The 22,120-nt window shown below is 42.5% G+C and overlaps 1 protein-coding gene across 5 annotated transcripts in view; it reads left to right on the top strand.

Annotated features, from left to right (window-relative positions):
- Window positions 1-775: 775 nt before the first annotated feature.
- Window positions 776-22,120, top strand: part of ADGRG4 (adhesion G protein-coupled receptor G4) — a 33,069-nt gene continuing 11,724 nt past the window's right edge. For 2 of the 5 annotated variants that reach the window (XM_065077546.1, XM_065077547.1), the window contains exons 1-16: window positions 776-882; window positions 2,569-3,186; window positions 9,251-9,334; window positions 9,767-9,861; window positions 10,192-10,244; window positions 11,352-11,391; window positions 11,910-11,935; window positions 13,121-13,269; window positions 14,195-14,327; window positions 14,837-14,955; window positions 15,988-16,198; window positions 17,984-18,149; window positions 18,273-18,422; window positions 19,296-19,418; window positions 20,728-20,773; window positions 21,637-21,740. In XM_065077546.1, coding sequence (XP_064933618.1) covers window positions 792-882; window positions 2,569-3,186; window positions 9,251-9,334; window positions 9,767-9,861; window positions 10,192-10,244; window positions 11,352-11,391; window positions 11,910-11,935; window positions 13,121-13,269; window positions 14,195-14,327; window positions 14,837-14,955; window positions 15,988-16,198; window positions 17,984-18,149; window positions 18,273-18,422; window positions 19,296-19,418; window positions 20,728-20,773; window positions 21,637-21,740 — 2,208 coding nt within the window. In that variant the 5' untranslated portion in view covers window positions 776-791. Of the gene's footprint in view, window positions 883-2,568; window positions 3,187-7,088; window positions 7,238-8,958; window positions 9,084-9,250; window positions 9,335-9,766; window positions 9,862-10,191; window positions 10,245-11,351; window positions 11,392-11,909; window positions 11,936-13,120; window positions 13,270-14,194; window positions 14,328-14,836; window positions 14,956-15,987; window positions 16,199-17,983; window positions 18,150-18,272; window positions 18,423-19,295; window positions 19,419-20,727; window positions 20,774-21,636; window positions 21,741-22,120 lie in introns of those variants that run through there. The other 3 variants (XM_065077549.1, XM_065077551.1, XM_065077550.1) reach the window with 3 other exon arrangements.

The raw sequence follows: 22,120 nt of genomic DNA, 5'->3' as shown, positions 1-22,120 counted from the left end.
GGGAGTGTGCTGGGCACTAGGAGTGAGCTTGGGGCTCTCGGTTATCAAGACTGTCCACTCAGTTGTAGTTGTTAACTACAGTCATCCTTGAATCAAAATCAAACTGAAACACAATATAGGACAAACTCCTCCAAGTTCAGAGTGGCATATTTGGATTTTAAGTGTTCAATGTATGTTTATACCCCAGAACTAACCTTTCCCCAGTTAAGAGCATGTTCCCAATTAAACTGATGAAAGTTTGTTTGTAGACAAAGCCCAGAGGTGTGACTGTGCTGCCTGTGAGCAGCTGTGTCCTGCTTCTCCATGTGCCTTTTGCCCTCTCTGCTGCTCTCTGGTCTCCCATCCCAGTCTCCCATCCCAAGAGAGTCTGTGAGGTATAGTAGTGGCTCAGCACATCCAGCTTAACCTCACGGTGCGGCTTTCTCTTCTTATTTTCCCCCACATCTGTAGGACCTTCACCACTTTGGATGTGGGCTCCTTTTGTCAAAGCACATTGAAAGTTGCTAACAGGTTTGCAGACCTGTTGCAGATGGACAAAACATGCATGGAGAGTGCAATTGCGTAAATCTCATCTCTTAGAAACCAGCAGAAAGCAGAGGGTTTGTAGACCTGTGACCTCCACAGAGACGAGTGATCTGGTGACTCAGCTCCGTCATGGGGAGTGAGGACCTCTGGGCTCCTGTGCTGTCAATGCCCTTTCAGCAAACCACAGAAACCACTTTGAATTTCTCAGCCGAGTGTGTGGTAAGGGAGTCATCACCAACATCTTTCTTTCAGAACATGCCTAAAGAATGAAGAGGTTCACATGTGGCCCTGGGCAGTACTCTTCTCACAAGGCTCTTTGCATCGTGATGGTGGCTGCTCATCTTTTCCTCCTGGCAGGTACAGTAATTCCCCTCAGGATTAACCATAGGGATGGTGCTGCCAGTAGGTGGTGGGCATCCCCCAGCCCAGGTGATGTCTGCTGGTTCCGCGGTTTGTGCACACACAGTATATCTATATAGGAACCCACTCCCCTCTTGTTCTGCCCCAGTACAGCAGTTATTCTTGTTCTGGACCTCTCCCTTCTCACTGCAATTGGTGCTTGGGATCCTCGTCTATCCCTCAGTAGACGTTGGCCTGCAGACCTACATGTCTGGGCATGACACACACCCTCTGTTGGGATGCTTGTTTGGTCTGGGCCACAGACGAGTCACTACCAATGAGAAAATATGGCAAGGAGTAAAATGTCAGGTTTTGGTTGCATCATCACTATTGTCCACATTTGGAGGTGAAAAGCCTCTTGGTTTTGTCATTATCCACTTTGTCATTATCCATGTCCTGGGTGTCTTCTGCATTTCTGTGGTTTTTTTCTAGTTTTACTTCTGGTCACTGTAAAACAAGACCTGCGCATTTGCTCACTTTGTGGTGTTCTGGGAAAAGCACAAAGCTAGTGGCAGAACTAAATCCCCCAGTAATAATTCACACCCTGCGTCAAACACAGTAAATTGTGTGAGTCAAACAAGCTGTGCTTCATGAACACACTCAGCACTCTTTTGCTCCACCATAAATTCCAGCAAAAAAAATAATTAGTTCTATGTTCTTTTTTGTATTTATTTCTTTGACTTCTCCTCAAGAACAATGCAGGGCATGGAGATAATTCATGCTTTTAAATGCACCCTGTTGCACTGGGGTCACTTCCAGCACACAGTGCAGTCTAGGAAAAAATGAGCTCTTTCCAAGTAAAGCCTCCATAACAAAAAGATTGAATTAACACCTAGGTCTTGCCAAATTTACCCACTTTCTCTCAGCTTTGGCCAGAAGCTCATAGTGTATGAGACACTGGTGCTGTGGTCCCTCATGGGATGGGTGCCAGTTGTCCCAGTCGTACATCCCGCAGGGAGTCTCATCTCTGGAATAAACCCACAGGAATTGGCTTCTTACCCTTTTGGTCCCTGCAGCTGCTGGAAATTATGACTGAAGATGGCTGCTGCATTTTCTTGTGCTGTAATTAATTACTCACTGCTTGAGCTGTAATCGAGGAGCTACAACCTCTTCTCTGCACCCCTTAAAGCTCCACCATGGATCTCCTCCTGCAGTCCCAGCACTGGCCACAGGATTTTATGGGCTTGTTCCCACTAAGGCAGAGGCTGGTGTGCTGATGGAGAGGTCTGGGTTACAATTTGAGTCTGATTAAATTTTACCGATCTGATGCTGCACATGGGGTCACCTCACCCACTACAGAAACACTTCGTTGGTGGCAGATGGAGCTGGTGGAAAGAGTGGCTCCTGCCTACAGTGACTTGTGCTGCTGTCTAGATGTGTTGCCCGTGTAACAATGATGCTTGGTGGCTTTGTGCAGCTCCACAAAGGTTCATGCCTGGGGAAGGGACTTGGTTGTGGCTGGTGGTGACTGCAGTGGGACCCGCTGAGTAGGACACCATGGCAAATCCAGGAGGCAGAATGGAGATGCATGTCTTAGCATTGCACTGCGCTGCTTCCCGTCTAGAGATGCAACAGACAATGTGGAGTGCAAGTGACACGTTATTTCCCTTCTTTACCCTCTTTCTCAATGCTGTTTGTTTACAGAAACACGTTATCTGCATGGAGAAAGGTTGGATTTACTTGGAAGGAATGATAAGTACGTGTCTCTGGTCAACTACAGCATCCCTCAGCTGTGTCAGTTCACTGTGTGCATTGATCTGAACCGGACAGCCAACATCAGCTCTTGGGCAGCGTTTTCCTATGACACTAACACTACATCCACTGACATAAATGACATAGAGCTTGGACTCTCTGGAGAAAACAAACAGTTGAGACTGTATCTTTTTGGCACCAGACGAGACATTAAGATTGATCTGTCCCTTTTTGTGTGGTACAGTGTGTGCTGCTTGTGGGACAGCGAGAAACAGCTGCTGGAGGTCTATTGCAACGGCAGCCTCGTGCATACCGAAACCCTCAGCAGCGCTGAGTGCCTGAAACCCAACGGTAGCCTGGTGCTGGGTCACCTGCACAAGAGAAAGGATGGCTTTATTGTGCGGGTAAGCAACAGTTTCATCGGCAGCTTGTACTACTTCCAAATGTGGGACCGTGCGATGGGTCAGGCGGAGCTGCTGGACTGCGCCATGGGCAATATTGTCAGCTGGAAGGAAGAGCACTGGGACTTCAGCAGCATCCTTCCCGTTGTGGACTGTCACTTGCGCTGTGGTGAGTCTCTGCAATATTTTCTCTTCTTGGGGCTTTTGTGTTTCTGGGGATCACACATGGATTGTAGAGAACCCTCCACTGCTCAGGACAATGAAAGGGATTGTCTAACAGCCTCGCAATCACTACTGCTGTGGTTGAGACCAGGAGGGTGCGGGGCTGTAGCCATGCATAGGACATTGCCTACTCACTCTACACAGGCTCTTCTTGAAGCAGATACAGAGGTTGTGGATCAGATTAAGCTGGCAGGGGCAGGCTCTGCCACCAAAATCCCCCAGAGGCTGCTGGCAGGTGGCATCTTTTAGATGAACCTTCTAGTGGTTCATCCTTCTGGGGCACCAACCTGCTACTCATCTGGTCTTGGCACTGAGTGGGGTAGGTTGGACACGGAAATTTTCTTCCAATATGTTTAACAATATTTAACTAGAGCCATTAGTTAGATGACAGTAATCACCTTTCCGCAAGACTGTTGTGTGCCCCAGATGGATGCTGCTCCATTGAAAAGCACTCTTAGCAGTATTTTGGGTTATCTCATCATTGGATCCTAACGTCTGTATGTACTAGACAGTATATAAACTACACAGTATTAAAACAGAGGACCAAGACTGAGTAACTGATAGTAAATTTATGTAAAGCCAATGACATGCCACAATAGTTAGGGGCTCCACAATAACAGTGAATGCATCTTCACAAATCCTCTGTAAGCTGATGGCTTTACAGGCAAAGCAGAGGCACAGTATGAAGGAATTAGTCATTTTTGTGTCCAATTTGAGAATCCAAGGAGCATCCTACCAGAAAGCACACCTCCATGGAGCAGAGCACTTTCCCATCTCCTGCTCCAGGTTTCATCGAACCAGGGCCCAAAGCAATGAGAAAAGCATCAGGAAATCACTGACTGCTGCTGCAACCTGTGCTCAGAGGGATTCCCCCACCTCTCTCATTGCACCCCACCTCATTCTGCACCGAGGAACACAGGCACTAATAGCAATTACTGCAAATTACAACCTTCCCACCTGCCTCTTGGCTCCCTGCCCCACTGCCTTTACCCAGGCACTCCTCTCTCTGCACTGCCTCGTGCCTGAGCTGTATCCCCACTTGTGTCCCTGACCATGGGGAGGGACATGATCGGATGAGGAGGGAGGAGGAAGGTTCAGTTTCCCTTTGCCAATTAACACCTTTGCCCTTGGGCTCATTTGCTCGGTGGGAAAGGCTTGGCAAGGAGATGCGAGAAGCTTAGTCATGTTTGCTGATGAAAAGTTTAGCTCCTGAAATCAAAGCCTGTGCTTACTGTTGCTGGACTTCGATTTTTCAAAAACAATAACCTGAATGAATTTGAGCGGCTTTTTAGTGCGACAAAGCACATTAGAGAGAGGCTTTCAATGGCCAAAGCATTTTTTTTCCCCTTTAAAGCAATCCCCAAGAAACAGGGGATTTTCTCTAGTTAGGATTCTCCAGTGCAGCCTGAATTGGACATTCAATCTGAAAAATGTTGGTCCAAATATTCAAAGGTTATTAGCAAGAAGACAGAGCGGTGTGACTCACAAGTGATGAACTACACCAGTGGGCACCGAGGTCAGTCTCGCCTATGGTGCCATGAACTGCTGGGTCCACACTGGGAGAGGGGCTACTGGAGTCTGACATTTTCCTCAAGAGCAATAACTAAGATGACTGTTGTGAAGTCCTAATTATAGAGATGTTCATAAAATTTAATCATGTTTGAGAATCTGTCATATGTCAGATCTTGGCAAGACCTTTGCTTCCACTGTATATCTACTCCTTACTTTAATTAACTGAAATTTATGAGCTTGCTACTGCACAGAGACATGCTGATGATACACTAGATAGGGATAACAGTGAGTGGTGTAAATACATACTGAGATTTATGGCCTCTCTGTCAGACAGGGGAAGCTGCACTTGGCTGTAGTTCATATAGATTGTCTGTATGGGGTCAGACATATCGAGTCTACAGAACATCTGGAGCATGCGTATAAGAAACAGTTGTGCCAAAGTTTTTCTCTGTAGTGAAATATCACAGGGAAGTGCCATTTCAATGCTAATGTCATGACTCACATTGTTACACTCTGTAACAATTATTAGCTGCAAGGTTTGCTGCTCGTGTTTATATATGTTGTCTATAGACTTGTGCATTGCTTAGTTCACCTTGACATCAGACAGTTTATGCAGTTGTGCTGAGAAGCTGGGCAAACGGTTTTGTTTTGGAAATCCTGTGTTACTTTTGGAAAGCCAGGGCTCATCTAGACAAGTGAGTGAAACTTCTCACATGGATGTAGCAGGAGGCAGCCTTAAGAATGTGTGTTGGCTTTCTATAAGTGATATAATTATCATAGTAATTGCACTGTCTTTGCTTAATAGCAGGAGTAAAGTTACTGTTCTGCCTTTGTTTTTTTTACCAGAGTTCTTGAAGGTGATCCTTTACTTTGCAGCTCAGTTGGGCCTTTGCTAAAAGTGCAGAAGTAAAACTGTGTGTTCTCATCCTCTCACTGAGTCAGAATCTTCATCTCTTCCTCCTCCTACCTCACCCACACACTGATTTTTCTTCTTAATTTTAAATAATCTGGGAGAGGGATGAATATACAATATCTGAAAAGGAATGCTAATAATATATAAATATATTTATTACAGTTCTCTATTGGTTGGTCTAATTTTTGCTGCTCTTCTATTGGAAACCATACATATTTATAGGAAACCAAATAAGCCATTTATTAAACTATCAAATCAAAGTCCATGACTAAGACTTTAAAAATGTCAGTGGCACAGTATTTTTCTAGCTTCAGATCTCATCTGTCATCACTCCTCAGCCCTTGCTTCGTGAATGGAATTATGTGCATGTTAATTAAAGCAAATGAAGTTACAGGATGCAGGTGGCTAGTCCCACACCTGCCTGCTGGTAATGATCCTTGACATGTGAGAATACACTGATGTTTTTTTTTTCCTTCAGGTGATAATGAGAAATAAATAAAGTAGAATCTGTGAAATTGTAATTATGTTTCATTTGTCAGGATATATAGGGGGTTGTTTAGTCTAGAGAAGAGGAGGCTTAGAGGTGACCCCATCACTCTCTATAACTACCTGAAGGGAAGTTATAGCCAGGTGGGGATTGGTCTCTTCTCCCAGGCAGTCAGCAATAGGACAAGGGGGCATGGGCTTAAACTCTACCAGGGGAAATTTAGGCTGGATATTAGAAAGAAATTCTTTACAGAGAGAGTGATCAGGCATTGGAATGGCTGCCCAGGGAGGTGCTGGACTCGCCGTCCCTAGAGGTTTTTAAACTGAGATTGGACATGGCACTTAGTGCCATGATCTAGTAAACGGACTAGAGTTGGACCAAGGGTTGGACTCGATGATCTCTGAGGTCTTTTCCAACCCAGTCGATTCTGTGATTCTGTGATATGAAAATGATATTGTGAGTTACATTCCTGACTAGAATTGGTTTGGGTTTTGTTTGGCCATTTCTCTATTATTTCTTTTCTCTAGCAGATTTTTCTGATTCATCCTGGCTGACACTGGCTGATATCACACATCACCCCTGAGGCGATGGGTTTTGAAGCATTACACTGATAACAACAGGAACGGAGTGGAGCCTGTAATCACTCAGCTATTTGCAGATTCCTCTTATCTGAAGAAGATCTGCAGCATTGTAACGGTCAGGAGGACAAGTTAAACCCTAGGTGTACAAACAGTTTGGTTTATGGCTTAATAAACCATAGCCTAATACCATGTCTATATTTCTGTGAGGAAAGAAAAACGAATTTGTTCCAGTGATAGGGTATGTCTGCTCAGCATTGGCCCTTCTGTGTTCTCATCACACTTCCTTCATGACAGCAGTTCTTAAAGCTTCTAACAAGACACTAATTTTCTATCAGCTTGAAACCAGGGACAAATTATTTGTAGCATCACACTGGAGCTCACAGAACCCATCTCTGCAGCTGCACACCACAGTAAGGCATACAGATTGCCACCAGAAGTTTAAGACGCGGGATTAAAGTCACTGGGGATGCTGAAATATCTTCCTCTCTGCAGGACTGGGGGTCAGGTACTCCAGGTTTTGTTCTTTTTATTCTCATGGTAGTATGTGTTGTGAGGATGGAGAGGGCTTCATGTGCACAGGTGCTGGAGGAAAAAACCACACCCCCTTAGATTCAGGTGCATCTGTTTTCTTTAGAGAAGTTGTTTTCCTTTGTCTCTAAGGCTTTGCTTTTAATTTACTAGATACTTCTGGCTTCTTGTTTTCTGCATATTCATGTGCATGTCAAGCAGTATTAGTGGCTATTGGTAGGAGGTCTGTGTATTGAGTATCTAGGTCTGTCTTGCAGCTCGATTATCTAAGCCTGCGGATCTTTTCCAAATAAAGAATCAGCAAATACCCATTATGTCAGGTCATGTTTCTGACCTACTGCAGGCAATGGATTTGAAATGGCAATGTGGCAGCTTGTTCCTGGACTTGCTAGTGTTTTAGTAGAAAAGTAAAGCAGAGTAAGTCCCCTTTTTTTTCCCAATAGTTTAGTACTATTTCAGAAGCAAAAGGCCTGAGTGATGTCCAAATGAAAATCTAACGATTCTTCAAGCACTATGGGAAAAGCAGGCTTGGCATTTTTACAGCTTTCTGTGGTTTCCTAGACCATGAGGGGACACCAAAACACAGACCAGCAGCTCCAAGGAGCATTTGGAGGCTGAAGGTCTGGGCTGCAGACTGAAGAGTTTGAGCTCGGTCTGCAAGAGCCAGCCTTGGAGAGACAACTTGGAGCTGGACTTCCAGTAGTTTTATTGTCCTCAAGTTCATGAAATTGGAACTCAGGAATTGCTCTGGTTTGACTTTGTGCTGAGTGCACAGCCTGCAGCTTAATGAAAAGGGTAAAATTGCTTGTTTTTTTGTCTAGCAAGCAGAAGCTTGTGTACTGTAACATGCCTGTTCAGAAGGAGCTGTTGACTTCAGCTGTCCTTTCAACTTCACAAAAAACCTTGAAGCCATTTAGGATAAAAACAGGAGGCTTCAAGTTGTTAACAGCCTCTGTTTTTGTTATTGCCCATGGATGTACTGCCATTGATTTGAATGGGTCAGAGATAGGCTGTTACATTTTAAGCATGGGTGATTCTCCTTACCTTGAACTACAGTAGAGAAAACAATGTTTAATGAAGCATGGCCTTATCGTACTCACTTCTGACCACACTCCTTATTCATAGACATTTGGCTTGTATTCATACGTTAAGTTTATTTCTCTTAGTCAGAGCTAGAATGTCAAGTCTCTGACAGTCATGTGAGTGAAGAAAAAAATACAAATTACCAGCAGAGCAAGGAAACAGTGCCTCTAGAGCAAAATGTTGTGATCCTGCTTTTCTTTCATCACTGAGGCCTGTAATGTCATACAGTGATTCGGTTCACTGCAATTTCCTGTAGTACACATGACAAACATCACCTGTTTTGCCCCTGTCTGCCTGGTGATGTGGCAGATTGCATGAGAAATGCAAAATTCATATCTGGTTTGACAAGGTGATTCACTTCAAGGAAAATTAGCTACGAATGAATTCTCAGAACTCTTTACTTTGAAAACAACAGGCAGGATGGCCAGCATTTATAATAGGAATCCTTATGCCAGGTTATCATTAAACCAGAGACCATGAGTATTGATGTTCCTCTCACACACATTACTGCATGTTAACCCTTTAGCCTTCAGTGTTTGACAAATGCTGTTTTCCTGAAGGCTGGCACAGGTTCCACGAGCAAGAAGGGAACAGAGACGTAACTGCTCTTCAAGACAAACAATGAGAAAATATAACTTTGGTTTTCCTTGTGATCTAAATTCTGCAAATCTTTCTTCCTCCCTTGTGACACTGTTGTTACCTCTGGAGAGATGAAAAAAACAACAACCAACCATGCACAGGTGTATTTTCCCCCTTTGCCTTCGCCCTGTAGAGGTCTGCAGAACAACAACAGCTCTTTGTTACAACAACCTTTGCTGAAGGACTCGTCCCTCTCTCTCACCTGAACTGTATTCTTCCTCACACTTTCACCACTGTGCATTCTTAGGCCTTTTAATGTTCTTTTCAGCAGGCTGGAGTGAAGCATCATCAACAAGGGCTCTGACGCTGCCTCCCTTACCTCCAACCAGTAGTACCAATGGTGCCATTCCGCGTAAGTGCTAAACGAGGCCAGTTTAAATGCCGACACGATCGTCAGTGACACTGACTGACATGCTACCCGTGACAATTCAAAACAGTCACATGTTTAAGCTGTTTCACGTCAGCAGATCCTCCTATCTCTTCCTATGCGTTCTTAGAAGGCAGTAAAAGCCAAGTTAGTGCACCCGCAAGTATGAACTACAACTTGTTTGTTAAGCTGTGATAACTTGACCATGTGTTTGAGCCCTTAGACTCTTTAATACATTTTCTAGCAATGCAGCAGTAATTTAGACTTGGACACTTGGAGTCTGGGATTTCCCCAAGAGCCTCAGTAACCATGGGAATGGGCAACAAGACTGGTTCAATGGATGGGTGAGGTGATGGGAAGGGCTGCAGGCACCTTCTGTGCAAACTACAGGCTGTATCTTATGTTCTCTTCTTACAGTCAGCTTTTTTAATGTTGACATGAAGTTTTCTCTTTTCTACAAAACGGAGAGAGCTCCTGATTACTACGATGCAAGGAAGCTTCTTGAAAACTGGGTGAGTAGCTTTCTTTTCTCATTCTCATGTATTTCTAGCAAGTATCAGATGATAGGGACAGCTGGTGCAGAATGCAAACTGGTGGGACAACAACACAGAAATAAGTATCCATGTAACAATATTGTGGCGTTTCAGAATCATGTTATCCAACGTATTTTTAACAGGATAAAATTAAATTCTGAAGGAAGGGAAAAGTGTTGACATTTTGCAAAAATTCTTAGCCATTTTCATCAGGTTTTAGAAATTTGATGACAATTCTAAATTTACAAGTAGGTCTAGATGAAGTATGGATGAATCAAGTTGATAAAAATGTTATTGTTTTATTTCCAGTTTAGTATAATATTTACTGGAGAAGAATTTGTTGTGACAAACTTTAAAGTCAGGTAAGCCTCTAGCTGTCTAGTGGTGTCACCTTGATCTCTGTTCTTCTAGCGAAATTGCAGCCAGGTTCCAAATACCCATTTCACAACTGACCAGTCCCATGACAAGGGTGTAAACCAAACCCCCAGATCTGTACAACTGCAATCATGTGGAACACCCACATTTTGACACCCACATTTTGATTACTGGTCTTATTAACCTGAAAATATAAATCTTGCCTAATTCAAGGCAGGTATCTGCTGCCAGTCTGAGACCTCATCTTTGGCCATATCTATTGGTTCATGATGAACATGAAACCTTTGCTGCGGCTGCAGTGAGCCAGGTGGGCTGATTTACCTGGTACACCATCCTGGCAATTCAAAAAGTACAGAAATTGGTATTTGCAGGAGATGGAAAACAGAGCAGAGCGCTGGTACCTGCAGGGTTCGTTCACATTAGTACCACTGAAGCCCAGTTTCAATGATTCCACGTGAGGGCAAAGGAGTTTCAGGGTCACATCCATCCATGGAATGAGGGTCACAGAGCCCGGAGGGCTGCCTGGTTCGTGCAAGTAGGTACACACATGGCAGTGTCTAATGAAAGGATATCACAGTTCCACGACCCTGCTCAGAAGGAACGGTTTGTTGCTCAAGACTCCTCTATTTCATACCTTTTAGCCCAATCCAGCTGTATTCATATATTCTCGTAGCTGAGAGGGGTATTTAGCAATTCATAGAAGTGCCACTTGCACACACATCGAGTTTTATCATTTTATGCATATTTTGAATTCCTGCTTTCTTCTCTGACTTCCACAGTTACTGCTTGCTTTACAAATGGCAATACAATAACACACTGCACTGTTTACACGGGCTGAATCTGACTCGGAAAACCGTGAGAGAAGGGTGGGTCCATTCTGGAAGAAGCGTTCTTAGTCGGAGTGTATATCGGCTGCAGCACTTGGTCTTGGCCATTTATGTAGATATACCTTATGCAGATATGCATTCAGGATTACTTCTCTGCTGCAAGGTCTGGCTTACTGTGGTCACGATATTCTTTTTTTAGGTGACAGCAGAATGGGGTATGTTATATGCTTACTATGAAATAATTATTCTGTTCTCTTTTGCTTGCAGGGGTAATTATCCACAAAGCAGTGTCTATAAGAGGGATCATGTATGTAATTTGTTATTTTCTGATTTAAAATCTTACTTTTTCTTATCTATGTATGGAGGATATAGTAGTTGTGTGGTCTAAATGCTGATGCTATTGTGTTTTGTTGAAATTATGAAATATTTGCCTTCATCTGGTAGGTGTACCCCATGTAAACAGTTGGGCTAGAGAGCCACTGTGTCTGAGTAGATCTTGATGCGTTCTCTGCAGACAAAGGAATGCTGGATGTGCCCAGCACTATCTGCAAGCAGTCTCCTTTGCAATAGCCTTCTGGTGAGCACACTCCCCGAGCAGTGTGAGAGAGATCCACTCTGCATGAGGCAGCATCAATGCACTACGATGTTCTGTTTTATCCTGATGATGCACCTCTAGAGAGATGGGTTCCCAATAACATTTAAAGCCCCAGGCTCTATTTTAAGGAGCACACTGAGTTTCTGTTATTTGCTTTCCTTTAAATCCAACTGGCGTCAGTTGATTCTAACCAGCTTCTAACTTTTTGTGTCCTTCTGTGTGAACTGAAGATGAAGGCAAAGCAGATGTCACAAAGGTAAGACCCATGGTTATGAACCGGGTTCCCATAGTTCGTATTGATTTCATTTTTAAGGCGAGGAGAAATTACACCCCTCCTCAGCTGTTTTAGTTTCGGAGTAATTGTAGAACATTAAGTTGTATAAAGCAGGTGTGGAGTCAGAACCACAGCGATGGTTGACTTGGGGAAATGTGTTTGAGCATGCAAGGTCTCTCTCTCAAACCCCGTATTTTTGGAGGCTCAAAGTGCTTCCATAGCAGGCTTGGAAGTTTATGCTGCACCATAAGAGCTAGGTGTGAGCAGTGGCCTCCCCTGGGCCAGAACTGTGAGTGGACAGTGCCCAAGAAGGACGCCAGGATGAATGCTGCACCTCATCTGCAGGAAATCCTAATTGCCTTCTGACCTCCATCCAGAAGAGGAAGGGGAGCTGGGTTCCTATCACCTATCACCTTCAAGGGGTTGCAGGTGTTTTACAAAGGCCATGTTTAGTGGGGAACAACTGTGTAGAGACAAGAGTAAGCTGGAAACACTTGAAACATCCCAGTCCTAAGGCAATCTCACTTGTTAACTCTCAGTTAAATTAGAGGCCCATTGAGGTGATCCACCCACAACCGAGAGCTGGATTCTTGCTTCTTTCTGCTGTGTCTGAAGCCACTCAGAGAGATACAGTCTTACCTAACCTCCAAAAGTTAGCAAACGTAGTTATCCAGGAGAAGAGCCATTTAGAGGTGAAAAAGCTAGAATCCAGTGGAGATACTGAAAGCACTTAGTTAAATTCTGGGGAGCCTTAGTTAAATTCTGGGGAGCCTTGGAGTTTGTCACCTCTGTCTGGAAACAAGGGTACTCAAGCACCACATCATTTTACAACTAGCTCACTTCAAACTTTAAAACACGGTTGAAAAGTGCTTACTTGTCACAGAGATGTTCCTTTGCCAAGATAACATGATTAGGAAACCTTTTGTGATATTTACTATGAAACTATTAAAAGTATTCCAAATAAATTTGTACTTCAGAAAGCATTTCCAGCTATAAGGTACTGGCATTTGGTGACATTTGCCATAGGACTGCTCTTCTGGTGAACAAAATACATACATAAATTAGCCAATTCAGTATAATTTTCTGAGTTACTCCTTAACTTTGAAGCCACTTATAATTGTGAAATATTACTAATATGGTAGCCTTGTTTGTGTATTATATTTGTAGCTATGTCTGTAAGGCCATTATAAAGGCCACATCACTTGAAATACAAGAAGTGCTGAGTCTCAAGATCAAACAGTTATTGAATGACGTTTATGAAGAGGGGCCATTATCGCTATATGTGAATCCCGAAGATGTGGCTGTCAAGCCAATAGGTAATAATTTATTAAAACCTCAATGGAAATCACATGCTCTGTAATTCTGGCTGTAAGTGTTTCATCAAATTTAAATTTTGTGGAGAAGTTAGGCTAGAAAACATCCTTGCAAGTAGCCAGACTGACTTCATCCAATGCACAAGCTGTAGAACATCATGCAATGACAGCAAGATCAAAAACTTGAGTTCCAGACAAATGGAGTTGAGCTAAAACCTGAATCCTGGTGCCAAGGCAGGTCTGAGCACCTCTGCAATGAAGGCAAAGTCAGGCTGATGTAGCTGTGAATCCCGGAGCCCCTGCTGATGGGCAGTGCCCCAGAGCCTGGCTATTGCGGGAGTCTGGAGACAAACACCGAAACCAAACCCATTGCTGACATTTGCTTCATGCCAGTGCATATTGGATGAAGCCCCAGATGCCAAATAATGTCTTCGTTGGTTTGGCTACAATCTCTTATTGCTCCTTAAAACACAGGACTAAGGTAGAGATGAGAGCTAACAGACTGTACCTGAAATTCCAAAGCATTATTTTATACTGAAGACTTATAAAAGACAATAAAACTACAAGGTCAGGGGAAAGACATGGATGGGATAATGAGGGGCAGTCAGAAAGCACCTTCGGATTAGAGAAGCCTGCAGGATGTAGTCATTAAACACGGCTTGTGATGATGGGAGACTAACACTTTACCTGAGAACTGAACATATCAAGCAAAAGAGAAGAAGGTCATAGAAGAACAGATGAAATATTTAAGCAAAATGTTTTCTTGCAGCCAATAAACTTGTAAAATACTCCCATCCAGTCTGCAAATGATAGCTCATTCTCATTAGGAAAGGAGGTCCAGAGAACAGCTGGGTCCCTGGGTGTCAGGAGGGGCCTTCTTTTTGACTATTAAATATTTTTAAAGAGCTTTTATGTATTTCTTCCTCAGCACTAATGGATTGCCCAGAAAGCTTTTCACACACAACCTACAAGGGGAATTATTCCTGGCCGCTAACAAGTCCAGCTACCAAAGTGGAGGTCAGCTGCAGGAAAAACCCCCTGCAGTCTGCTCGAAGGAGTTGGTGAGTGATAAGACCATTTCATTTGGGTTCTTGCATGGGAAACAAGAGAGAGCACCAGGATTTGTGTGGCGGGAAAGAGGACGGCGGGCTGCCATGGCACGCAGCATTGCCGTGACAAGGAAGATGCAAAGTTCCCAGGGCCAGTCCTGCACGGGCTGCAGGAAAAGGGACTGTTGCATCCTTTCCATCACCTGCAGCAAGTGCAAGCCAGCATGGTAGGAACCTGACTTTCTGCTTGAGCAAGGAGGGGAAACACATGCACTGTAGCATTTTGTGCCATTCACTCATGGCTCCCTGCCCTTCAGTACCTCCAGATGCATTTCAAATTCCTCTGGCGCTTGGGCTCTGCTCCCACTCTGCTAAATGAGCTCTAAGTCAGATCTGGCTTGCAAGCCAGTTTTCAAAATTGGGCTAATTAATTACATTCTTAGCTACGTAAATGGGAAATATGAGGAACATCAATGATTACATATTTTTTCTTGTAACAATGCACTGTTTTCATTTTCCAGTGCGATTAATATCGAACTTGAGCAAGCTTTTTGGAAGAAACCAAATTTCACTGAATGTGAATTACTGGAAGAACTTCCAAATAATATTTTAGACCTCCATGATATCATGATAATAGAAGGTAAGGTACCTTCTGTACTTCAGTAACATAGTGAATCAAAGTAAAAATAGCTATACTCAGATAATGCTTATGTTGGACATCTGAAGAACTGAAGTGGTTTTATGTGCATCCTACTCACGTTAATATAGATGAATTTTTCAGGTGCTTCAAAATTCTCTAGCTAGCACTTTCAAGACTTGTCTCAAATCCTACACTTAGATTTGGAATTAAGCAAATAACCAATGAATAATGCGCATTTTGCCTGTCTATACTCTCTCTGTTACCACATCAAAATAGTCTGTAATATCTCATACAAAGAAGCACAAATCAGTATATGGAATTGAAAAGTTTGTGATGTAATTCCTGAAAGCTATAAGGTGACCCTTTACCATCTGATTATATATGTTTTTTTAAGCTATGCCAAACAGAGCAAGTTGTTTGAATGGTGAACAAAAACAATACCATAGCTTATCCACCCACTCAGCGGTGGCATCAAATAACAGATCATTGAAATAAATCTGCAGTTCCATACAATCTGTCTGACTCCCAGGGTGTAAAACTATGCTTCTGTAAAATAATTATAGAAGGATGATGAGATGATGAATGGCAAATTCAACATTTCCAGCTATACCATTCAGAATTTGCTTTTGCTGCTACACCAGTCAAGCAGCATTTGGGGAAAGGGGTGGATCTTGTGTAATTTTGAACACACAAAGGCTTGTAAATGTGACCAAAGTTAAAACTGAATATTATTTACAGATAAACTTGATAATCCAAAAGCAGGTGATGATATTCTTATGAAAAGCACATGTGTTTCTTCCTTTGAAATACAACCTGAGACACCTAGATTTTACTTTGAAGTTTTCTCCAGTTTCATTGACATGTCGAGGGCTTATTGACTTACTCTTAGGACACAATTTTGTAACAGATCAGAAGCACTGTGACCACATGGAAAGAAAGGAGAAGCAGACTAACTTCTTGCTTTAACATAGAGACGTGTAGCTAGACATATAGCTATGCTATATAAATCATTTGTACTTTTTTTTTCCCCAGAGAATGGCCAAGATGTTGTACGGCATATTTTATACCTCTTGCCAGATGCAACACTGCATATGGAAGAATTAGAAATCATTGCAAGTAAACTTGCTGATATTGTAAAGCTTCCAGATATGAGCATGACACTTGCAGAGACCATATTGTATATACTAAACTATATTTTGCTGCAAGAAATAGAAGATCAGAACATTAGAAAAATAACCAATAGGTAAGGTAACTTGCCCAGAAGTGGTTTCCTAAGCTAATGGAGTAATTGAGTCAGTCTATTAAAATATCACCGCAAGAGGTAGCAATTTCTGTACATGGATCTTTAACGTGTTTGTGGTTCTTAGCAGTAGAGACTGGTTATTGTGTCGCCCAAGGTGCTTTTCCCAGAACCAGTTCTGCAGAAGTCACCATCACAGTTGTTCTCCATGAGCATCTCGTCTGGAGGCAGCCCAGGAGCTGATGTGCTGGCAGGTCAGCCTGGAGACACGTGTCTGTTCCACCAGCACACCAGGCCGGAGTGCTCTACCTCTGCTGATAAAGAGTATTCAAACATAGCTATTCCATGTCAGACTTCAAAACCTACAGTTAGGATCCCATGTCCATTATGGGAGTCTCACACATGCTAAAATCGAGGTTGCTAGGTAACTTTAAAAACAACTCTCTCCTTTGTTATCTTAAAGGTAACTCAACTACCTGTTTTTGGAAGGCTTCTGTTGCTGAGCAGCGCACTATTCAGAAAACTATTAATACTGCCAGCCTTTACAAAGGCAAATAAAGTACACAGAGTCTACTAATTTCTGATTTGGGCAAGACAGCTTACCCACTTCTCACTGCACGGTCTGAACCTCCAAACAGGGAAGAGTATTCTACTTTGCACTGGCAAATCCAATGCTAACCAACAGTGTAAGAGATGCAGTGTTCATCATATTAAAAACTCTTTTAGCATCTCTCATTTTAAAGACTGTGCCTACCTGCATTTTTTTCTCATTTAAAACAATATTTTAATCAGAAATATCGAAGTAAGAAATATAAAAAGTAGGAAAACAGAATTTTTTACTTAAGCTCTAGGTGGGGCACAGGCTATGCAACAGCCCAGTGGTTTGTACTGAACAACTATATGTTGCCTTTTCAAACTCAGGAGTCCGCAAAGAGGAATAGCCAAGAATATCTTAGCAGATCTGCTGGAGAGAAAGCATTGAGTAGCATCGTGATCCTTTCGGCTGTATGTTCCCTCTTCAAATCTACTGCACTGCAGTGTGGGGAGCGGGGGCTGTGATAGCTGCCAGCACCCAACACCTCTGCCTTCTGAAGCAGGCTGTGGGGCTTTTTTAAGTGAAATATCCATTGCTTTGAATTCTCCTCCCATGAAATGTAACGTTATACGGACAAGGATGATATTCTAATAGGCTCTGGATTCCTGATCCTTAATGGAGATGGAATTGGTACGTACAAGTTGTAATTAAAACACCTTTAGAATTTTTTATGGACAGGAGAATCTTTGGTATATTAATTTTTCCATAAATCGGACCTCAGAAGAGCAGAACCACTGTGACGACAGTTGACTAGTGCTAGCGTGATGTCCTCACAGAAGCTGATACCTGAGTAAAATTAGATGATCACAAATAATCAAATTAGCAGGTTTTACAAGTTACTGCCTTCGAGATGAAATGCAGTATTTGAATGGGTGTGAATTTTGACTCAGGTCTTCCCAGAGCCACCTTGTGTTGTCCCCACAGGAGGCTCCTTCCTCCTGCCAGACTTTCAGCCTACTGGAACATGCTAACTGAGTTGCTTGCTGTCACCCGAGCCTGTGCCAGACAAAATGCCATCTACCCCAAAACGGACCCATTCTGCTCTAGTGATTGCTCCTTGTGGTCATAAATCAGAGCATAAGCTTCTAGCTGATTGTCTCCTGGTTGCATGTGATGATGCCAGGAGAACATTTAAAGAGATGAAACTTCTTTCTTGTTTCCTTTCCTTCTTCTTGCTGTTGCTCTTGGTAAAGTATCCTGAAGGCGACTGAGGAGATAGGCTATAAGGTGACTTACACAGAAAGAAATACGTCTGTTGTTACTACTTCCTTGGCTTTGCTGGTGATGCGTCCGGATCCCAGCATGTTTGAAGGACTGGCCTTTGGCGTTACCTCCTACCACAGAGGCATGGATCTCAAGGTGAGAGCAAAGTATCACCTCGGGACCACTGACTAAACCAGACAACACTCGTGCCATTTTATACGGTTGTTGTATTTGACCTGAGGAAGGCAGCTCTGAGCATGTCATCTCTCTCTCCTGCAGGTCGATGTTCAAGAAAAGCCTTTCAAAAAGGCCTTGGCCTCGGTGTTTTTGCCAAAATCGCTGAAGAAATTCCTTGGGATTGAGCACTCTCACCCAGACAAGCATCCAAAGATCCAGTTTAAGTTTTTTGGCACTACTTCACTCTTTGCAGTAACTACGACTCCTAACAAATGCTAACATGGCAGTAATGGGTCCAGCTGTTCTTAGTGTGTACAAAAGAAAAATCCCAATAGCGTCATCTGTTCTGGGCACATTTAGCATCAGACTGATGGAGCACTAAGAAATGTGCAGTGAAAATGTACCCAGGCAGCGAAACCTTTGCTGTAGCAATGATGCTCTGAGAAGTGTCTGGAGACCTTAGACTTTTTGTTTGCTTTCTGCAAATGATGTTTTATTCCAATACTGCTCTTCTATAGGAGGAAACAAAACATGCTCTAATCTTCCTCTGGTAGTAAGATCTTGCTTGAGAAATATGCACAGTACATGTCAAATATCACAAAAAGGATTTCAAGATTTATGTCTCCATTAGGACTATAAGAGCACTGATACGCAGCATTTAGGATTATTCTAGTGTTTGCTGTTTTCTTAACTCGGGGGGTGGGGTGGGTGAGTAGTGTTAAAAACAGAGACATTTATTTTAGTATGATGAAGCATACAGTGTGCTGAGCAATGCTTTGCACACAGAAGCAGCATTCACAACTGTGTCTGCTGTCTAATGAGCTTAATGATGTACAACTGGATGTTTTGATGTACTGAAATGATTATACAGCTTTCTCGGTCCAGCTGATGCATCTGAAATTCTGTTCTGCTTCAGCTCATATGGAGACTCTCCCTGAATTTGCAACTAACTACATCTGCTAATGAAGTAGCAAGTAGCTAAATTACACGAGGCATCCCAGGGTGTTTAGCTGATCACCATTTCCAAGAAACACAATTTTTGAAAAATTGATGCAGGGAAGAGCAGGATTACTGGTAACTGAAATGACTTGGAATTCTTTGCATGCGTTTATTTTTCCACTGCAGGATAACAGCTTAACAAAGGAGAGGCTGAATACTTATGTTGTGAGTGCCAGCATTGAAAATGCATCAGTTCAGAACCTTAATGAGCCTGTGACTATTACTCTTCAGCACAGAGTCCAAAATATGGTATGATGTGTTCATTTCATCAAAGACATGTTGAAGTAGAGCCTATTTCAGGCTAAGGCCTTACAACAAACTGGCAACAGGACAAATAAGCTTAAAACATTTGCTGCCTGACCTCTCCATGATATATCAACCAAAACTAACACAAATAGATTGCAAACCCAGGGTAGAATAAAATTATTCAGTAAGCTGAATTTAATTTGAGTTAAAGTTAATGAGAGCTAGAAAATGCTGCTTTCATGGCAAATTACTCTTTCTATTAAGTTCTAGCAAATAATATATCCCCAGAGATTTCATCTGGGTACCCCCTCTCTTCTGTTAGTTTTACTCCACCAGGCCACCTGGCACCTCTCAGATTTTTTTCCTCAACCTTTAAAAAATATCCTAATTAAATATTTAATGATATATCACCCTAACCTACATCTTTGGCTCTCTGCCTAATTATACTTGACAGTGTACAGATCACACATCTTAACAGCTTATCTGGTAGGGTGGCTTCCTGCAAACTCTGTGCTTTATTAAACTTTATTAATAATAAAATAAAATGAATCTGTGTCTTGGGAAAGTTTGCTGCAGCATTACGAGTAATAAACTAGAATGTCCCCACGAGAAAACATTGCATTGAATACCCATTTAAATCTGTTCAGCTGTTTGCAATATGCCGGCAAGCTTTGTTGTATCTTGGGTGTCTCACCTGCCTGGTTTCAGAGACAAAGAGGAAACACTGAAATTCTAAACCAAAGGTTTTCATGTGGTGAGAATTTTTTGTTGTTGTTATTGTATAAAATCTCAGGTTGTTATTTTAGGTCTTAGTCATAACATTTGAATTTCACAAGTAATTCAGTATGACATCTCAGCATATGAAGCCAATGAGATTAGACACATGAACCGGTCTAAGCTGGACAACTTGTCAGATTTTCTGCTGTCCTGAAAAGACTACAAGATACGGAAAGACTGGAAAAACTGGGAAAATCACTGACTCACAGGACTTCCCTGGCAAAGGGGAAGGCGGAAGCTGGAACCCTCTTGGTGCCATGGATGACACAGCTGGTATCTCAGCTGGTTCCCAATGACCAAGTGTCCACCTGCCTCTGAACTGGTGGCATCTCCAGTGACCTACAGCCCTCATGCAGCACCACCACGCGAATAATCACAGAGACCAGTGGGTTTTCTGGTCAAGCAGTACAGAGGAAATCAAATCAAACTGCCTTAGTTCTAAACCCTGATTACAGCAAGATGTATCATTTGCAAGTGCAGGTGGTGTACAGACGTACTGAATAAATGTCACAGCCTCCTTTTTCTCTGCTTTCAGGGTAATGCAGCAGTGCACTGTGTCTTTTGGGACTTTCAGAAGAACAGTAAGTGCTATTTACAGAGCTGCCACACTTGCTCTGTCACCAGCCTCACAGACCCTTTGGCTCCTTGGCATTGCAGCTTGAAACTTGGAGGCTGTCCTGTTGAGTCTGTTGCTGGTTGCCATTGACATCAATACTCCAGTAACCAGTATTACTGCTCGGGAATATGTGGCCAACATTGTACAATGATGCATGTACATGAATAAGTAGACTTACAGAAATGCAATGAAATGTTTATGACTTCCCACATTTACTTCAGGGGAGTCAGTAGGGGCTTTGCTATGGTCAAGTCTTGAATACGGCTCAGATACTCAATGGACATAGAAAGATAACTGTGTGTTGGGTTAACTCAGAACAAGTAGGAGAGCTTTTCTCTGCAATTATTGCTGTTAGAACATATATATATATATTTGAACTCAGAAGCTTAGCTTCTAAATACGTCATACATGTCACATGAATATGGCCATAAATTTAATCTTACCAGGAAAGACCTGTCTCTTTTAGTGCTATGCTCTGCCTAAACAAATCCTTTGCCCTGTAAATATTTCTTGCCTTCTGTATTTCCACACCCTGCAGCATGATCTGGCGCAGCACACTTTTCCTTACCTTCTTCCTATCTCTGTGTGCGGGCATGTAAATGACTTCAGAAATTTCTTCATTCCACCAAAGGCTTTCATCCAAATTTTGAGATTCTCAGGCAACTATATAAGATGTGTTCCTGTGTGAAATCTCACTTGTGTGCTGCTAAATGACCCTGCAATCTGTACTAACTTGAGCTCATATTCACACATTCTGTGCGTTGCAGAGCTATAAATGACTGAGCATGACTAGCTCTGCTTAAAAATCCCTTTTTCTCTATTACACAGATGGACTGGGTGGTTGGAATACATCGGGGTGTGAAATGGAATATACAGATATGAATTACACAATCTGTTTTTGTAACCATCTTACCCATTTTGGAGTCCTACTGGTAAGTACTGTGTGAATCATCTCCAAAAAAGTCCTGTGGCACTAAACAAAGACATCACTAGTTTTGGGGAGAGATGGGAGATATACAAGCTGTTAGATATCTGCAATTTTGCCAAAATCAGTAATAACAAACAAAACAGTTATAATAATTTTTATGGTATAAAGTCCTCTAAATGTCACTTGCTTCAAGGCAAATTCATTTTACAGATGTAGTTTCTACTTCTTTGCAATGTAACTTAATCAACGTTAATGTGTTATTTGCTGCGCTGGAAATACTGTGTTAAATTTATTACCTGCCGGCGGCTACTAATGACATTGCATCTTTCTGAAAGTTTTATCTATGCTTCATCAGAAAGTGAAGTTTAATATAAATATGGGGAG

Source organism: Columba livia, chromosome 12 (assembly GCF_036013475.1).
Source record: "Columba livia isolate bColLiv1 breed racing homer chromosome 12, bColLiv1.pat.W.v2, whole genome shotgun sequence".
In the NCBI taxonomy this organism is placed as follows: Eukaryota; Metazoa; Chordata; class Aves; order Columbiformes; family Columbidae; genus Columba; species Columba livia.
This window is presented reverse-complemented; position numbering and strand designations above follow the sequence as displayed.